The sequence below is a fragment of the Ranitomeya variabilis genome, chromosome 4 (assembly GCF_051348905.1).
Source record: "Ranitomeya variabilis isolate aRanVar5 chromosome 4, aRanVar5.hap1, whole genome shotgun sequence".
Lineage (NCBI taxonomy): Eukaryota > Metazoa > Chordata > Amphibia > Anura > Dendrobatidae > Ranitomeya > Ranitomeya variabilis.
Window position 1 is genome coordinate 200,171,447 of NC_135235.1, and position 15,756 is coordinate 200,187,202.

At 45.3% G+C, this 15,756-nt stretch overlaps 1 protein-coding gene across 3 annotated transcripts in view; it reads right to left on the reverse strand.

Moving 5' to 3' along the window:
- LOC143770220 (myosin-binding protein C, fast-type-like) overlaps positions 1–15,756 on the reverse strand; it is a 214,185-nt gene that overhangs the window by 110,901 nt on the left and 87,528 nt on the right. For all 3 annotated transcript variants that reach the window (XM_077259635.1, XM_077259634.1, XM_077259633.1), the window contains one exon: positions 510–627. In XM_077259635.1, the coding sequence (XP_077115750.1) occupies positions 510–627 (118 nt within the window). The remainder of the gene's footprint in view (positions 1–509; positions 628–15,756) is intronic.

The window sequence follows — 15,756 nt, forward strand, 5'->3', positions numbered from 1 at the left end:
CCCCTGTATTATTACATCACTGTGTGTATTATCCCTGTACTGTGACATCACTGTGGTGTGTATTATCCCTGTACTGTGACATCACTGTGTTTATTACCCCTGTACTATTACATCACTGTGTGTATTATCCTTGTACTGTGACATGATTTTAATTTTTGTATCTCTGTAAGGTTTATGTTTACTGTTACTCTAGTGCCTGCTCCATAATATCTTTGTAGTGTGATATAATTTTGTTTAATTATCCATAAGAATGAAGAGACTGCGGCGCTAATTTAATGCAATGTCTCTTTGGCTGTTTTTTATCCTGATCCTCTTTAGCCAGGGGAATTCAGCACCGCCCCATTCAAGTAAATGGGTCAGGCTGCAGTTCCTTGCTGAGCCGGGTGGCCACGACAAATTACATTACACATTCCCATAATCACTAGAGAATATTGTGTTTACTTTACAAATCCTTGTATAATATGTCTGGAACTATTGCTACTATTGTATTACGGTTTAGCTATTCTTACCTTCCACTGAAACATTAAAGGTGCAGTTTTCACGGTTGTCGGCGGAGCTTACTTCACATCTGTACGTCCCGTTATCGGCCTTGACTGCTTTAAAAACCTTCAGTTCAAAATGGTAAAGCTGCAGAAACATAAAGTTGAATAATGAAGATTGATATACTGGTACATTTTGGTCATCACCTTGATGTTGCTTCATAAAGCACATGTTGTACAAATAGTCTCCAAAACATAATTATAATAAGATCACGCCCCCTGAAGAAGGTGATCTCGCACCGAAACGTGCGTTGGGGAGAGAGCACGGTGACGCCTGTCTCTGTTACAATATGGGTAAATATCTTTGTTAGGCTGCCTATACTTTGTATGGTCTTTTGTTGTTTGGCATTTGGGGGATTATTTTATATGCTGCTATGGGCTGGTTGGAGTCTTTGGACCATGACTAATTATCTGGCTGCTACACGTATCAGGCAACCACTAGGAGTTGCTGACTTTAATATCTTCTATTGGCTGTAGTCTGTCCAGCATTATAACACCCACCACCTCTCTGTGGCGCCCCATACATATGAAATGCTGAACACAAGATCCATTTATGTGTTTATAAGCTATATCTGTACTATGACCCATATGTGCTGACAAGGTGCATCGTTCCTCATTTTTCTTGGAATGTCATATCACTTACCCTATGGTGTTACATTATTTACTATATTGCTCATAGCTTTGTGCACATTGTGTGCACAATATTGATTTTAATGTTTGTATATGTCATTTAATAAAGTTTCTCATAATTTTTGTAACTATTGGCATTTTGACTCTATTTTTCTCCGGTTTTGCAATAAAGCACATGTGTATGGAGACTAATGTCACTGCGTAAGTTGCTTTTTGGCTCAGGTAGCTGGATACAACGTGAAAATACGGAGAAAAAATGCATTGAAAAAGCCAGAAAGAGGGCTTTGTGAACACAGCATTTTTTATTGAAGACTTCTGTTCAAACACGGGGTCCTTACTGACCTTGATAAGGGTTATGTACAAGGGATACACTCTCTTACACACGTTTCCTTCACAATAAGAAGCCCTTTCATTCCCACTGTATCCTTCCTCTGTAGGCTACGCCTTGGCCCGGCAGCTTATCTGTTTTGTACTACGTCTCCACAACCCAGCTATAGGCCACAGTCCTATTCAGCGAGTCTTATTCTCCTTGCTTGGCTGTTCCACATCCTATCACTAAGAATCTACTGCCTGTGACCCTCACTAGTCAAACGCTCTCAGTCCTGTATAGGTCCACTAGCAAGCTCTCAGGTTTCCCAGGACTCGGCATCTTGTCCGCTCACATCTTCTGGAAGGTCACTCGGTCACGTCAGTAGTTCTCTTGGATCACCTCTTGGTAGCAATGCGCTCTTGTTAGGCCGGTTTCACATTTGCATTTGTGTCCGCAGCGTTTCTTCCACAATTATCTGCATGCGTTGTGTATTCCTATATATAACATTAGGGACGCATGCGTCTGCGATCGGATGCGTTTTGCCGCATTTGACGACACATGCGTCGTTTCGTCGTCTGCGGTTTGGCGCTGTAAACGCTACATGTAGTAATTTTAGAGGCGTCAATTTGCCGCCTAGAAATGTATGCGGTTGTTAGCGGAAGAAATGCGGCAAAAAAACGCATTGCTGTCTATGTGAACGCATGCGGCCGCAAGCACATGCGTTTGCTTGCGTTCATGAACGCATGCGTTGCACCATAGAAAAACATGTCTAGACACTGATTAGCCACCCCCCACATTCAAGGTGATAAAGGGAGGGAGTGGACATTTGCAGGTCACTACTCAGCAGACAGAGAAGCAGAGCAGACACAGGCCAGAACCTTGGAGGAAGCAAGACGCTGAACAATGTGAGTATATCAAAGCCAATGCCTTTATTTTCTATTTTCTGTCTCTACATGTCCTAATTTCTGCCATTTCTTTCTTTCTTCATGCATCAGAATGTCATCTTCTTCTGATGAGGAACAACGTCATGGGCCTTCTCAAGCCGAACATGTCAGTGAAGTTAGTACTCAACTCATCAGATTGGTAAGTATTCACTGTCACATCTACACATGTGACATTTTTTTTCCCCTTTTTTTAGAGCACTTCTTCCACTGCAGCAGAGGGTGAGCAGGAGCAGCGGGACGGACGGGTGGCAAGGTGGCAGCGTCTAAGTATACCTGGCTGACTGTTTACTGTATCCTCACTTTAGTATTCTTGAATCTTCCTTTCTTTACTTTCCTTTTTCTTTACATTTTTCTTCTGGACTCCTTTTTTACCTTGACTTTCATTATTCATGCCATTTCTCAGCCTCTGTTTTCTTTCTTTTCCTTATGTTAATGTATCCAACATTTATGTCTTCATTTATGTTTTAGGTTCCAGAACGGGATGAGGACCTTATTGACAACTATATCCTCATCTCCCTGGTCCATGAGCGAGTCCCTTTGTGGGACACCCGGGTTCCACAGCACTCGGACAACGTGACGATACGGCGGCTATGGAATGAGGTGGCCAAAGCGATGTGGGAGGGCTGGGACAATGCCCCGACTCGGGTCCGAAATGCATTTTGGAAGTATTGCAATGCAGTGTGAAGCAGCAGATACCTTGGCCGCGCTCACACAACTGTGTGTGATGACACAAACTCTCAGGAGTTTCTCTCATCACACACAGTTGTGTGAGCACAGCCAAAAGTACATTGTCTAACCATTATGTTTTGTTTTTTCAACAGTGCTCAAAGTCAAAACACGTTGGCGTTCGATGAAGGACCGCTTCAACAAGGACCTGCGTCAAGAGAGCCGTGTTCCCAGTGGTTCTGGAGCAAGGATCCGAAAGTATAAATACCATCACATTCTGGCATTTTTAAGACCGGTCCTTGCCCAGAGAACGTAAGTATTTCTCCTGTGTATTAGGTTGTGTTGTATTGCCATAATCTGTATGTTTCTATTCAACAGGAGTTGGCTTTTTTAAGTTTTTGGCCTTAATTTTTTTTCCTTTGTTCACAGCACATGGAGCAGCACTGTTGACCCAGGTTCTGGAGCGGTCCTTCATCAGACAGCCACGGACCCGTCCAAGCCATCCTGCAGCGCTGCAGCAAGTGGGCCTGCCACACTAACTGGAGACCAGGAAGCTGGTCCATCAGGTGTTCCCCTTTCCCATTCCTCTGCCTCTGCATCGGACAGGCCACTCATGCCCGAGATTTTGCACTTGAGCTTGTTTTTTCACGATGGACTCAAGGCTTTGGGTGACCGAATGGATACTGCCATTAGCCATATGAATACACGTATCCAGGAGGTCACCAAAAGCCTTGACCAAGTAAAAGCTGACCTCCAGAGGCCAGCACATCATTTTTTTAACCAAATTGAACAGGGCATGTCAGAACACCTTACTCCTGATCTCAAGCTTAGTGTCATGCAGGCCTGCAATGCTGCTTACGTGCAGGCTATGCAGCAGAGTCGGTATTTTCAGCAGATAGTGGCGGCATATCCACCTGTGCCTACACTGTCACGATTGACCTCAATACCGACCTCTGCTGCATACCAATGCATGGCCACCTCCATTCCTAGCACTGCCGGACACCACTACAGCACCACCACCATGCCGAGTGCTGTAGGACAGCCCACCGCCACCACCATGACAACTGCTGCTCCGGCTTGGACCTTCTCCACTGACACCACGATGCAGCAGCAGGACCCTGGCATGGCCTTCCGTACCGTCACCACGATGCAGCAGCAGGACCCTGGCATGTCCTTCCGCTCCGCCACCACAATGCAGCAGCAGGACCCTGGCATGTCCTTTCGCTCTGCCACCACGATGCAGCAGCAGGACCCTGGCATGTCCTTCCGCTCCGCCACCACGATGCAGCAGCAGGACCCTGGCATGTCCTTCCGCTCCACCACGATGCAGCAGCAGGACCCGGGCACGGCATTCCAACCTCCAACCGCAACCATGCAGCAGCAGCAGTGGGACAAAGAGATTGACAGATGCCACTATGAACAGGTAGCAAGAAATGAGCCCGCCGAGGCTCCCCAGACTGCAGCGCCGATCCCAAAAAGGGAAAAAAAACAGCGGACTATTTCTATTCCTCCCCCTCACCTCCCAATGTGTCTGCAATGTCAGGTTTGTCTCACACTTCCAGTGTGTCTCAGCCCTCTCATGCTTCGAGCCCCATCCCCGATCTGCCAGACCCTAGTAATTTAATTGCCCCTTCTCCTGCCACCCCTGCGTCATCCAGAGTCAGTCAAGCTTCACAGCTACATACCCCCCGTTTCCAGCACTCTACCCCAAGCCGGCGCAGTTAATTTTCTTTTATTTGTTAAAAAAATAAATAATAATGTTTTTTGCCCCCCAAAAGGTTTGGTTCATTGTGTATTTCGCCGCCGGCAACACACACTGTGCGCCAAATAAAAAACTGCGCCGCACACTTTATTTTTGGCCCACTTCACAGCTCCAGTAGTTAGCAAGTACAACACTGCAATTTTGTGTGTCTTTAGTATAGAGATATGAGGTGTGCCAAAAAATGTATACTTGTATTTTATCCATAATCTCTTCCTTCTGCTTAGTCTGTGACTAGTGTTGCAGACTGAAGAGAAAATGGTGGCAATACAATGCAGAACTATACTCAACAGGTCAGGTGTCCAAAAACTCATTAGTTAGGACACCTGACCTGGTGAGTAGAGAACTGCCTTGTATAACCTCCATTTTCTCTTCTGTGTACGTAATCTATTTCACACAAAGTGAAGGGACGATGGCGGTCATACAAGCCCGTTATCATGTACAGCAGGGGTGTCAAACTGCATTCCTCAAGGGCTGCAAACAGGTCATGATTTCAGGATTTCCTTGTATTGCACAGGTGATCATTTAATCACCTGCACAGAATGATTCCAGCACCTTGTGCAATGAGAAGGAAATCTTGAAAACACGCATGGTTTGAGGCCCTCGAGGAATGCAGTTTGACACCCCTGATGTACAGCACCATGGTATTAATGGTGCTATATAAATTAATAATAATAATACAAGGCATATCTATGCTCACCTGGACATGTGTCAGAAATAGTGAATTCATAAGGCTGTTATATGTGCATCATGAATTCATTATTTCTGACACATGACTTGACTATAGATCTGTTTTGTATTAAACAGCCATCGTCTCTTCAGTCTGTGTTCAATAGATACTGCAGAACAGAATCAGGATGCAATGACGTCAACAACCTTACCACTAGGGTTGAGCGAAACGGGTCGATCATTTTCAAAAGTCGCCGACTTTTGGCTAAGTCGGCGTCTCATGAAACCCGATCCGACCCCTGTGCTTGTCGGCCATGCGGTACGCGACTTTCGCGCCAAAGTCGCGTTTCAATGACGCGAAAAGCGCCATTTCTCAGCCAATGAAGGTGAACGCAGAGTGTGGGCAGCGTGATGACATAGGTCCTGGTCCCCACCATCTTAGAGAAGGGCATTGCAGTGATTGGCTTGCTGTCTGCGGCGTCACAGGGGCTATAAAGGGGCGTTCCCGCCGACCGCCATCTTACTGCTGCTGATCTGAGCTTAGGGAGAGGTTGCTGCCGCTTCGTCAGAAGCAGGGAGAGCGTTAGGCAGGGTCCACTAACCACCAAACCGCTTGTGCTGCAGCGATTTCCACTGTCCAACACCACCTTCGGTGTGCAGGAACAGTGGAAGCTATTTTTTTTTTTTTTTCCTCAGCGCTGTAGCTCATTGGGCTGCCCTAGAAGGCTCCGTGATAGCTGTATTGCTGTGTGTACGCCACTGTGGAAACCAACTGCTTTTTTCAAAGCACATATCCTCTTGTTCCTTTCTGCACAGCTATCTTTTTTGTTTGTCCACACTTTTTATTTAATTTGTGCATCAGTCCACTCCTATTGCTGCCTGCCATACCTGGCTTAGATTACTGCAGGGAGATAGTAATTGTAGGACAGTCCCTGTTTTTTTTTTTTTTTTTTTTTTTTTTGTGGGAGATTAAGATTGGCATTTCTGCTACAGTGCCATCCCTGTGTGTGCCATCTCTCACTGAGTGGGCCATAGAAAGCCTATTTATTTTTTCCGTGATTTGTGTTCTAAATTCTACCTCAACACAAAAACACTACATCAATCAGTGGTAGAAAAATATTGGCCTCAGTCAGGGCTTGTGTGCCACTGCTGTGTGTGCTATCTCTTATTCAGTGGGCTATAGAAAGCCTATTTATTTATTTATTTATTTTCTTATTATTTGGTTTCTAAAGTCTCCCTGAAAAAAAAAAAAATAAATAAAAAAACAGTGGGAGAGTAATATTGCCTGTCATGATTCTCAATGGCGAGAGAACATAGCCCAGCATATATGAGAACTAGCTCTTGGAAGATGGAAACTATACTGACCATGAACTAAACCTGCCGCACAACTAGAAGTGGCCGGGTAGCATGCCTACGTTTTTTTATCCCTAGATGCCCAGCGCCAGCCGGAGAACTACCTAATCCTAGCAGAGGAAAAGACAGTCCTGGCTCACCTCTAGAGAAATTTTCCCAAAAGGCAGACAGAGGCCCCCACATATATTGGCGGTGATTTAAGATGAAATGACAAACGTAGTATGAAAATAGGTTTAGCAAAATCGAGGTCCGCTTACTAGATAGCATGAAGACAGAAAGGGCACTTTCATGGTCAGCAGAAAACCCTATCAAAACACCATCCAGAAATTACTTTAAGACTCTAGCATTAACTCATAACACCAGAGTGGCAATTTCCGCTCAAAAGAGCTTTCCAGACACAGTAACGAAACAGCAGCTGTGAACAGGAACAAAATGCAAAAACACACAAGGACAAAAGTCCAACTTAGCTGGGAGTTGTCTAGTAGCAGGAACATGCACAGAAAGGCTACTGATTACATTGTTGACCGGCATGAAACTGACAGAGGAGCAAGGTTATATAGCGACTCCCACATCCTGATAGGAGCAGGTGAACAGAGGGGATGATGCACACAAGTTAAATTCCACAAGTGGCCACCGGGGGAGCCCAGAATCCAATTTCACAACAGTACCCCCCCCTCAAGGAGGGGGCACCGAACCCTCACCAGAACCACCAGGGCGATCAGGATGAGCCCTATGAAAGGCACGGACAAGATCGGAGGCATGAACATCAGAGGCAGTGACCCAAGAATTATCCTCCTGACCGTATCCCTTCCATTTGACCAGATACTGGAGTTTCCGTCTGGAAACACGAGAGTCCAAGATCTTTTCCACAACGTACTCCAACTCACCCTCAACCAACACCGGAGCAGGAGGCTCAACGGAAGGCACAGCCGGTACCTCATACCTGCGCAACAATGACCGATGAAAAACATTATGAATCGAAAAGGATGCAGGGAGGTCCAAACGGAAGGACACAGGGTTAAGAATCTCCAATATCTTGTACGGGCCGATGAACCGGGGCTTAAACTTAGGAGAAGAAACCCTCATAGGGACAAAACGAGAAGACAACCACACCAAGTCCCCAACACAAAGCCGAGGACCAACACGACGACGGCGGTTGGCAAAAAGCTGAGTCTTCTCCTGGGACAACTTCAAATTGTCCACCACCTGCCCCCAAATCTGATGCAACCTCTCCACCACAGCATCCACTCCAGGACAATCCGAAGATTCCACTTGACCGGAGGAAAATCGAGGATGAAACCCCGAATTACAGAAAAACGGGGACACCAAGGTGGCAGAGCTGGCCCGATTATTGAGGGCGAACTCCGCCAAAGGCAAAAAAGCAACCCAATCATCCTGATCCGCAGACACAAAACACCTCAAATATGTCTCCAAGGTCTGATTAGTCCGCTCGGTCTGGCCATTAGTCTGAGGATGGAAAGCAGACGAAAAAGACAAATCTATGCCCATCCTAGCACAGAATGCCCGCCAAAATCTAGACACGAATTGGGTCCCTCTGTCAGAAACGATATTCTCCGGAATACCATGCAAACGAACAACATTTTGAAAAAACAGAGGAACCAACTCGGAAGAAGAAGGCAACTTAGGCAAGGGAACCAGATGGACCATCTTAGAGAAACGGTCACACACCACCCAGATGACAGACATCTTCTGAGAAACAGGCAGATCCGAAATAAAATCCATCGAGATGTGCGTCCAAGGCCTCTTCGGGATAGGCAAGGGTAACAACAATCCACTAGCCCGAGAACAACAAGGCTTGGCCCGAGCACAAACGTCACAAGACTGCACAAAGCCTCGCACATCTCGTGACAGGGAAGGCCACCAGAAGGACCTTGCCACCAAATCCCTGGTACCAAAGATTCCAGGATGACCTGCCAACGCAGAAGAATGAACCTCAGAGATGACTCTACTGGTCCAATCATCAGGAACAAACAGTCTACCAGGTGGGCAACGATCAGGTCTATCCGCCTGAAACTCCTGCAAGGCCCGCCGCAGGTCTGGAGAAACGGCAGACAATATCACTCCATCTTTAAGGATACCTGTGGGCTCAGAATTACCAGGGGAGTCAGGCTCAAAACTCCTAGAAAGGGCATCCGCCTTAACATTCTTAGAACCCGGTGGGTAAGACACCACAAAATTAAACCGAGAGAAAAACAACGACCAGCGCGCTTGTCTAGGATTCAGGCGCCTGGCAGACTCAAGGTAAATTAAATTTTTGTGGTCAGTCAATACCACCACCTGATGTCTGGCCCCCTCAAGCCAGTGACGCCACTCCTCAAAAGCCCACTTCATGGCCAAAAGCTCCCGATTCCCAATATCATAATTCCGCTCGGCGGGCGAAAATTTACGGGAAAAAAAAGCACAAGGTCTCATCACGGAGCAGTCGGAACTTCTCTGCGACAACACCGCCCCAGCTCCGATTTCAGAAGCGTCGACCTCAACCTGAAAAGGAAGAGCAACATCAGGCTGACGCAACACTGGGGCGGAAGAAAAGCGGCGCTTGAGCTCCCGAAAGGCCTCCACAGCATCAGGGGACCAATCAGCAACATCAGCACCCTTCTTAGTCAAATCAGTCAATGGTTTTACAACATCAGAAAAACCAGCAATAAATCGACGATAAAAGTTAGCAAAGCCCAAAAATTTCTGAAGACTCTTAAGAGAAGAGGGTTGCGTCCAATCACCAATAGCCTGAACCTTGACAGGATCCATCTCGATGGAAGAGGGAGAAAAAATGTATCCCAAGAAGGAAATCTTCTGAACCCCAAAAACACACTTAGAACCCTTCACACACAAGGAATTAGACCGCAAAACCTGAAAAACCCTCCTGACCTGCTGGACATGAGAGTCCCAGTCATCCGAAAAAATCAGAATATCATCCAGATACACAATCATAAATTTATCCAAATAATCGCGGAAAATGTCATGCATAAAGGACTGGAAGACTGAAGGGGCATTTGAAAGACCAAAAGGCATCACCAAATACTCAAAATGGCCCTCGGGCGTATTAAATGCGGTTTTCCACTCATCCCCCTGCTTGATTCGCACCAAATTATACGCCCCACGGAGATCAATCTTAGAGAACCACTTGGCCCCCTTTATACGAGCAAACAAATCAGTAAGCAGTGGTAACGGATATTGATATTTAACCGTGATTTTATTCAAAAGTCGATAATCAATACACGGCCTCAAAGAGCCGTCTTTCTTAGACACAAAGAAAAAACCGGCTCCTAAGGGAGATGACGAAGGACGAATATGTCCCTTTTCCAAGGACTCCTTTATATATTCTCGCATAGCAGCGTGTTCAGGCACAGACAGATTAAATAAACGACCCTTAGGGTATTTACTACCCGGGATCAAGTCTATGGCACAATCGCACTCCCGGTGCGGAGGTAGTGAACCAACCTTGGGTTCTTCAAAAACGTCACGAAAGTCAGACAAGAATTCAGGAATCTCAGAGGGAATAGATGATGAAATGGAAACCAAAGGTACGTCCCCATGAGTTCCTTTACATCCCCAGCTTAACACAGACATAGCTCTCCAGTCGAGGACTGGGTTATGAGATTGCAGCCATGGCAATCCCAGCACCAAAACATCATGTAGATTATACAGCACCAGAAAGCGAATAACCTCCTGGTGATCCGGATTAACACGCATAGTCACTTGTGTCCAGTATTGTGGTTTATTACTAGCCAATGGGGTGGAGTCAATCCCTTTCAGAGGTATCGGAGCCTCCAATGGCTCCAAATCATACCCACAGCGTTTGGCAAAGGACCAATCCATAAGACTCAAAGCAGCGCCAGAGTCGACATAGGCGTCCGCGGTAATAGATGACAAAGAACAAATCAGGGTCACAGATAGAATAAACTTAGACTGTAAAGTGCTAATTGAAACAGACTTGTCAGGCTTCTTAGTACGCTTAAAGCATGCTGATATAACATGAGTTGAATCACCACAATAGAAGCACAACCCATTTTTTCGTCTAAAATTCTGCCGCTCGCTTCTGGACAGAATTCTATCACATTGCATATTTTCTGGCGTTTTCTCAGTAGACACCGCCAAATGGTGCACAGGTTTGCGCTCCCGCAGACGCCTATCGATCTGAATAGCCATCATCATGGACTCATTCAGACTCGCAGGCACAGGGAACCCCACCATAACATCCTTAATGGCATCAGAGAGACCTTCTCTGAAAATCGCCGCCAGGGCGCACTCATTCCACTGAGTAAGCACAGACCATTTGCGGAATTTTTGGCAGTATATTTCAGCTTCATCTTGCCCCTGAGACAAGGACATCAAGGCCTTTTCCGCCTGAAGCTCTAAATGAGGTTCCTCATAAAGCAACCCCAAGGCCAGAAAAAACGCATCCACATTGAGCAACGCAGGATCCCCTGGTGCCAATGCAAAAGCCCAGTCTTGAGGGTCGCCCCGGAGCAAGGAAATTACAATCCTGACCTGCTGTGCAGGGTCTCCGGCAGAGCGAGACTTCAGGGACAAAAACAATTTGCAATTATTTTTAAAATTTTGAAAGTGAGATCTATTCCCCGAGAAGAATTCAGGCAAAGGAATTCTAGGCTCAGACATAGGTGCATGAACAACAAAATCTTGCAAATTTTGTACCTTTGTGGCGAGATTATTCAAACCTGTAGCTACACTCTGAAGATCCATTTGAAACAGGTGAACACAGAGCCATTCAAGGATTAGAAGGAGAGGAAGAGAGGAAGGCTGCAGTATAGGCAGACTAGCAAGTGATAAATTAAGAGCACACTCAGAACTAGAGGGGAAAAAAAAAAAAAAAAAAAAAAATTGTAGCAGACTTCTTTTTTCTCTCCTTTCTCAGCCAGTAATTTAACCCTTTTTTGGGCCGGTCAAACTGTCATGATTCTCAATGGCGAGAGAACATAGCCCAGCATATATGAGAACTAGCTCTTGGAAGATGGAAACTATACTGACCATGAACTAAACCTGCCGCACAACTAGAAGTGGCCGGGTAGCATGCCTACGTTTTTTTATCCCTAGATGCCCAGCGCCAGCCGGAGAACTACCTAATCCTAGCAGAGGAAAAGACAGTCCTGGCTCACCTCTAGAGAAATTTTCCCAAAAGGCAGACAGAGGCCCCCACATATATTGGCGGTGATTTAAGATGAAATGACAAACGTAGTATGAAAATAGGTTTAGCAAAATCGAGGTCCGCTTACTAGATAGCATGAAGACAGAAAGGGCACTTTCATGGTCAGCAGAAAACCCTATCAAAACACCATCCAGAAATTACTTTAAGACTCTAGCATTAACTCATAACACCAGAGTGGCAATTTCCGCTCAAAAGAGCTTTCCAGACACAGTAACGAAACAGCAGCTGTGAACAGGAACAAAATGCAAAAACACACAAGGACAAAAGTCCAACTTAGCTGGGAGTTGTCTAGTAGCAGGAACATGCACAGAAAGGCTACTGATTACATTGTTGACCGGCATGAAACTGACAGAGGAGCAAGGTTATATAGCGACTCCCACATCCTGATAGGAGCAGGTGAACAGAGGGGATGATGCACACAAGTTAAATTCCACAAGTGGCCACCGGGGGAGCCCAGAATCCAATTTCACAACAATTGCCCTTTCAGCTTGTGTGCCAGTCTTGACTCCTGGGTGTGCCACCTCTCTCTCTAATTGTGGGCCATAGAAAGCCTTTTTTTTTTTTTTTTTTAAATATTATTGGGTTTCTAAAGTCTCCCTTAAAAAACAAAAAATACATAAAAAAACAGTGGGAGAGTAATATTGCCCTTTCAGCTTGTGTGCCAGTCTTGACTCCTGGGTGTGCCACCTCTCTCTCTCATTCAGTGGGCCATAGAAAGGCTATTTATTTTTTTGGTTTTTTTAATATTATTTGGTTTCTAAAGTCTCCCTGAAAAACAAAAAAAACATAAAAAAACAGTGGGAGAGTAATATTGCCCTTTCAGCTTGTGTGCCAGTCTTGACTCCTGGGTGTGCCACCTCTCTCTCTCATTCAGTGGGCCATAGAAAGGCTATTTATTTTTTTGGTTTTTTTAATATTATTTGGTTTCTAAAGTCTCCCTGAAAATAAAAAAAAAAAAAACTTAAAAAAACAGTGGGAGAGTAATATTGCCTGTTGTGAATTTGGATTCTGGGCTCCCCCGGTGGCTACTGGTGGAATTGAACTTGTGACATCATCTTCCCTGTTCACCTGTTCTGATTAGATCTGGGTGTCGCTATATAACCTGGCTTCTCTGTTAGATGCTTGCCGGTCAACAATGTTATCAGAAGCCTCTCTGTGCTTGTTCCTGCTCCCAGACATCTACTAGATAAGTTGGACATTCGTCCATGTTTTGTTTTTGTATTTTGGTTCCAGTTCACAGCTGCAGTTTCGTTACTGTGTCTGGAAAGCTCTTGTTGATCAGGAATTGCCACTCTGGTATTATGAGTTAATGCCAGAGTCCTAAAGTAATTTCTGGATGTGTTTTGTTAGGGTTTTCTACTGACCATGAAAGTATGCTTTCTGTCTTCTGCTATCTAGAAAGCGGACCTCAAATTTGCTAAAACTATTTTCCTGCTGCGTTTGTTGTTTCATCTCATATCACCGCCAATATATGTGGGGGGCCTCTGTCTCCTTTTTGGGCATTTCTCTAGAGGTGAGTCAGGTCTTATATTTCCCTCTGCTAGCATTATTTAGTTCTCCGGCCGGCGCTGGGCATATAGGGATAAAAAGTAGGACATGCTACCTGGCTACTTCTAGATGATGCGGTAGGTTTAGTTCATGGTCAGTATAGTTACATCTTCCAAGAGCTTGTTCCTATAGAGGCTTATGCTAGTTCTCTGGCCATGGAGATCATGACAGTTTGACCGGCCCACTAAAGGGTTAAAATCCTTGGCTGAGAAAGGAGAGAAATAAGAAGTCTGCTGAGAGTTTTTTTTTTTTTTTTTTTTTTTTTCTCTGTGCTCTTAATTGGATCACTTGCCAGTCTGTCTATGCTGCAGTCTTTCTTTTTTTTCTCTCTCCTTATAATCTTTGAATGGCTTTGTGTTCACCTGTTAATAATGGATCTTCAGAGTGTAACTGCAGGTTTGAATAATCTCACCACGAAAGTACAAAATTTGCAAGATTTTATTATTCATGCTCCGGTATCTGAGCCGAGAATTCCTTTGCCGGAATTCTTCTCAGGGAATAGATCTAGCTTTCAGAATTTTAGAAATAATTGTAAGCTATTTTTGTCCCTGAAATCTCGTTCTGCTGGAGACCCTGCACAGCAGGTTGGGATTGTGATTTCCTTGCTCCGCGGCGACCCTCAAGACTGGGCTTTTGCATTGGCACCAGGGGATCCTGCGTTGCGCAATGTGGATGCGTTTTTTTTTGGCCTTGGGCTTGCTGTATGAGGAACCTCATTTGGAACTTCAGGCAGAAAAAACTTTGATGTCCCTATCGCAGGGGCAAGATGAAGCTGAAATTTACTGCCAAAGATTCCGTAAATGGTCTGTGCTTACTCAGTGGAATGAGTGTGCCTTGGCGGCTACTTTCAGAGAGGGTCTCTCTGATGCCATTAAGGATGTTATGGTGGGGTTCCCTGTGCCTGCGGGTCTGAATGAGTCCATGACAATGGCCATTCAGATCGATAGGCGTCTGCGGGAGCGCAAACCAGTGCACCATCTGGCGGTGTCCACTGAGAAGACGCCAGAAAGCATGCAGTGTGATAGAATTCTGTCCAGAAGCGAGCGGCAGAATTTTAGACGGAAAAATGGGTTGTGTTTCTATTGTGGGGATTCTACTCATGTTATATCAGCATGCTCTAAGCGTACTAAAAAGCTTGATAAATCCGTTTCCATTGGCACTTTACAGTCTAAATTTATTTTGTCTGTGACCCTGATTTGCTCTTTGTCATCTATTACTACTGACGCCTATATCGACTCTGGCGCCGCTTTGAGTCTTATGGATTGGTCCTTTGCCAATCGTTGTGGGTATGATTTAGAGCCTTTGGAGACTCTTATTCCTCTGAAGGGGATTGACTCCACCCCATTGGCTAATAATAAACCACAATACTGGACACAAGTGACTATGTGTATTAATCCGGATCACCAGGAGACTATTCGTTTTCTAGTGCTGTATAATCTACATGAGGATTTGGTGCTGGGATTGCCATGGCTGCAGTCTCACAACCCAGTCCTTAACTGGAGAGCTATGTCTGTGTTGAGCTGGGGATGTAAGGGGACTCATGGGGACGTACCTTTGGTGTCCATTTCATCATCTATCCCCTCTGAAATCCCTGAGTTCCTGTCTGACTATCGTGACGTCTTTGAAGAACCCAAGCTTGGTTCACTACCTCCGCACCGTGAGTGCGATTGTGCCATAGATTTAATTCCGGGTAGTAAATACCCAAAGGGTCGTTTATTTAATCTGTCTGTGCCTGAACATACTGCTATGCGAGAATATATAAAGGAGTCCTTGGAAAAGGGACATATTCGTCCATCGTCATCTCCCTTAGGAGCCGGTTTTTTCTTTGTGTCAAAAAAAGACGGCTCTTTGAGACCATGTATTGATTATCGGCTTTTGAATAAGATCACGGTTAAATATCAATACCCATTGCCGTTGCTGACTGATTTGTTTGCTCGCATAAAGGGGGCCAAGTGGTTCTCTAAGATTGATCTCCGTGGGGCGTATAATTTGGTGCGGATCAGGCAGGGGGATGAGTGGAAAACCGCATTTAATACGCCCGAGGGCCACTTTGAGTATTTGGTGATGCCTTTTGGTCTTTCTAATGCCCCTTCAGTCTTCCAGTCCTTTATGCATGATATTTTCCGCGATTTTTTGGATAAATTTATGAT